The sequence below is a fragment of the Phaethon lepturus genome, unplaced genomic scaffold, assembly GCF_000687285.1.
Source record: "Phaethon lepturus isolate BGI_N335 unplaced genomic scaffold, ASM68728v1 scaffold24317, whole genome shotgun sequence".
NCBI lineage: Eukaryota > Metazoa > Chordata > Aves > Phaethontiformes > Phaethontidae > Phaethon > Phaethon lepturus.
This window is the reverse complement of record NW_010552857.1, coordinates 14,331-18,251: the sequence shown is the minus strand read 5'-3', so window position 1 is coordinate 18,251 and position 3,921 is coordinate 14,331. Positions and strand designations below refer to the sequence as shown.

Below are 3,921 nucleotides of genomic sequence, written 5' to 3'. Positions count from 1 at the left end.
TGGCCCCGAGTCCGCCTGTAACGGCCGTGCGCTGCCGCCCGCAGCAAGACTACCTGATGCTGTGCGCCGTGGACGAGGCAGAGGAGATGGTGGACGGCGGCAAGAAGGACGCGATCGACGACCTGAAGGAAGGGGAGCTGGAGGCGTTCGTCAGCTCCCTGGGGCTCGGCAAGTATGCGAAAAGTTGCCTGGGGAAAAGTTGCCTGGTGGTGGAGGAGAGGGAGGAGGACGGGGGCAGTGAGGAGAAAGAGAAGCCCCCAAAAAAAGAGAAAAACAAGAAAGAAACTAACCCTCCTTCGTTAGAAGGGAAGAAAGAAAAAAAAGTCAAGGAAAAGGCAAACGGTGTGAAAGATGGCAAGAAGAAACAAGCTGGCGGCGATCAGGACCAGCTCCTTTCAGCAAAGAAAGAGAGGCTGGAAGAAGATTTTGAATTTCATGCTAGGCAGGTGATACTGGTCAAACCAGGGGGCAAATGGTATGACCTAGAATACACCAACGAATTCTCTCCAGAGCCACAAAATCAGACGCTTCTGTCCAAGTATAAGGCTTTGGCCCAAAAGCTGTACCAACATGAGACAGACCTGTATAAGAATAAGACAGATTATCAGAAGGGGGCCTCTTCAGCATGGATGAAAACCGTTGTGTCGTCAGGTACCTTGGCTGACAGGATGGCAGCTATGACCCTTCTCATTCAGGACAGTGCTGTCCACAGTCTCCAGTTCGTTGAGAACCTGGTAAACCTCGTAAGGAAAAAGGGCAGCAGGCATCAGAGCCTCATGGCTTTGGATACATTCAAGGAGCTTCTCATTTCAGATCTCCTACCAGACAACCGAAAATTATGGTCTTTCTCGCAGCGACCATTTAACAACGTAGAGAAGATGTCAAGTGGCAACAGGGATTCAAGAGACAGACGGTTGATACTGTGGTACTTTGAGCATCACTTGAAACTGCAGGTGGCAGAATTTGTGCAAGCATTAGAAACACTGAGTCATGATTCTCTGACAGCAACAAAATCCCGAGCGCTGGCAGTTGCCCACGAGCTTCTCTGTAACAAGCCTGAGCAGGAGAAAGTTCTGCTTGTTCAGCTGGTAAATAAACTGGGAGACCCTCAGAACAAAATCGCCACCAAAGCCTCTTATCTTTTAGAGACGTTACTTCACAAGCATCCAAATATGAAGGGAGTAGTGTGCAGTGAGGTGGAGAGGCTTTTGTACAGGTCAAACATTAATGTGAAAACTCAGTATTATGCCATTTGCTTTCTGAATCAGATAGTCCTCAGTCATGAAGAAAGTGCATTGGCTAACAAACTGATAACTTTGTACTTTTGCTTTTTTCGTAACTCCATTAAGAAAAAAGATGTTGAATCCAAAATGCTCAGTGCTCTTCTTTGTGGGGTAAACAGAGCTTACCCTTATGCTGACACTGGTGATGAGAAAGTGAAGGAACAAATGGACACGTTGTTTAAAGTTCTTCATCTTGTGAGCTTTGGTACCAGTGTCCAGGCCCTGATGTTACTGTTTCAAGTGATGGACTCTCAGCAGACTGTGTCGGATAGGTACTACAGAGCACTATACAAGTAAGTGACAGTTTTGCATTTTTTTATATAAATTTCATTTTATGAGGTAGTCAGCATTAAAGTTGTATAAACACGTGTTTTACTTTTAAGATCTTGCAAGTTTTGCGTCTCACTGTCTAAAAATTTCTGACCTTTTGTACAAGCTAGATGAAAAAACATGTGATTTCTTTGGCTTAATGTGGGGATGAAACAAACAGTAGTGATAGGCCCTGAGAACACAACGTATGCATTCCATCCTTTGCACTGTTTTTTCGATGGCATGTTTTAATTCCAGATGTTATTTGAAAGTAATCGATAACTACTACTTCTGAAATCACTTTTACAGGTGCTGTGGATTAGTCACGCAATAGCCTAAAATCTTCTTTTTTTCATGAAAGTGGAGGAGAATATTATGTTAACAAATTCTTCAGATGATTTGTGTAGTTGGAAAGCCTTGTGTTATAAAAGTATCTCTTTTTTTGTCCCAGCTGATTGTTTAGACTCTTTGTAGGATCTTTACAGGTTTCTATTTAGTAGACCAAAGAGAAGTTGCTGATCTTTTAAAAAGGGAACTCAAATGCCTCCAGAATGTGCAATGCGCAAAGGGCCTTCCTGTGCCTGGCAGTGTGGAAAAAACATGGAGTAGGAAATGAACTTGCCAACCCATATGTCTAGGCTGATTGTGAAGCATGCTAACTGCTAACCATTTTCTTCGTGTTTTTTTTGAACACTTGAAGAAATCAGATTGATTTCTTACTTTGAATATCTCAAATTTTGAAACTGTTTTCAGTTGAACTTGGTTTCTTTATATTTTCTGACAGTTTTTTTGTTTACTGATACAGATTTTTTTTAATCTTTAGTGTCTCATATGTATCTAGAAATATTACACAGCTGCTGGCAGTTCAGGGTTGATTGTAATGGCTTTGAGTATTGGGGAACAAGCTGTCACTGGTCTTTTAGGTGCATTCTAAAAAAGCTAGATGATTCTTGTTTACAGCAATTATTCTCCTATGTGCGTTCTGACGATCAGCAATATTTTCTCCTGTGTGTTCTACAGGAAGCTTCTGGATCCTGCTGTAACAACATGCTCAAAGCCATCCATGTTTCTTAATCTTGTCTATAAATCTCTGAAGGCAGACGTAGTGTTACGGCGTGTGAAGGCCTTTGTGAAGAGGTTACTTCAAGTTACTTGTGGACAAATGCCACCCTTCATTTGTGGAACCCTGTACCTTCTGTCTGAGCTTCTGAAAGTAAAACCAGAGTTAAGAGTCCAGTTACAGGATCATGTGGTATAAGATGATTTCTTTATCTCATTCTTTTTTCAATAAGAGCTAGTTTAATACATACCTTTCCCTAACCTGTTTATTAGCATCCTGAGGGTTTGTTATGGGAGGAAGCACTGAAACAATAACTACATTAAAAATCTGCATAGATGAGGGTCTTGTAAGCATTCTAGTGGGTCCTATGAACCTCATTCATGGAGAGAGGATTATTTTGTTAAATCTTGTATAAGTAAGCAGGTAAATATTTTTCACTCAAAAGCTTTGTCAAAACACGGTCTGTTTGTTTTTTCTGACTGCAGTCTCTAAAGTATAGCTAGGCAGGGCTGGATTTTTTCTTTTTTCTTTCTTCAGGTAGGCAGAGGCCATTACACTTTTGTGATGTAAGCTGTAAAGTTCAATTTTACATCCTGTATCAAGGCCAAAAATCTGTATTGCTTAAACATTGGCTGTCGTTTCTTTATATTTTTGTAAGTAGCTTCTTAAGAACAATATGTGCATTTTTCTAATAAATCAGAATAAAACTGGAAAGGAAAACCTGTTCACTAACTTTTTGTTGTTTAGGAGTCAGATGATGAAGAGTGCTTTAAGGATCAAGAAGAGGCTGAAGAGGATGAGGAAAAAATTGTGGATGCAGACAAGGAAGTAGAAGGTGAAGAGAGGAGCACAACGGAAAATTCTGCTAAAACAAATGATTCAAATTCAACAGCCTCATGGGTGCATCATCTGAATATGGGAGGTAAATTAGCAAGAAAATACAAGTGATTCAATTTTTAACATTCCATAACAGTGGTGTGTTTATCAAGACTTATTGTAAAATTAAGTGATTAAAACATTATTTCAGTTTTTCAAATTGAAGTTTGATTCAAAGCAGTCAGAATAATTTTTATTTATCTGTTAGCTCAGCAGTGATGAAGAGACTGTATGAATCTGCTAGCTTATTTCACGCAGTTTCTTGCGTTTGTGCCTAAGCAAGAAACAGGCTTGGGATTTTTTGCTTCCAAGTTCTGACACCTTCAGAGCGATATTGCCAAGGTTAGGACATGTAACTGCTCATTTGCTTGTGAAGCTTGTTAGAACAATTTG

The 3,921-nt window shown here is 40.4% G+C and overlaps 1 protein-coding gene across 1 annotated transcript in view; it reads left to right on the top strand.

Annotated features, from left to right (window-relative positions):
• Positions 1-44: 44 nt before the first annotated feature.
• CEBPZ (CCAAT/enhancer binding protein (C/EBP), zeta) overlaps positions 45-3,921 on the top strand; it is a gene marked incomplete at its 5' end in the record, with an annotated part of 16,029 nt that continues 12,152 nt past the window's right edge. Inside the window, 3 exons of the mRNA XM_010291363.1 lie at positions 45-1,576; positions 2,613-2,844; positions 3,400-3,574. Coding sequence (XP_010289665.1) covers positions 45-1,576; positions 2,613-2,844; positions 3,400-3,574 — 1,939 coding nt within the window. The remainder of the gene's footprint in view (positions 1,577-2,612; positions 2,845-3,399; positions 3,575-3,921) is intronic.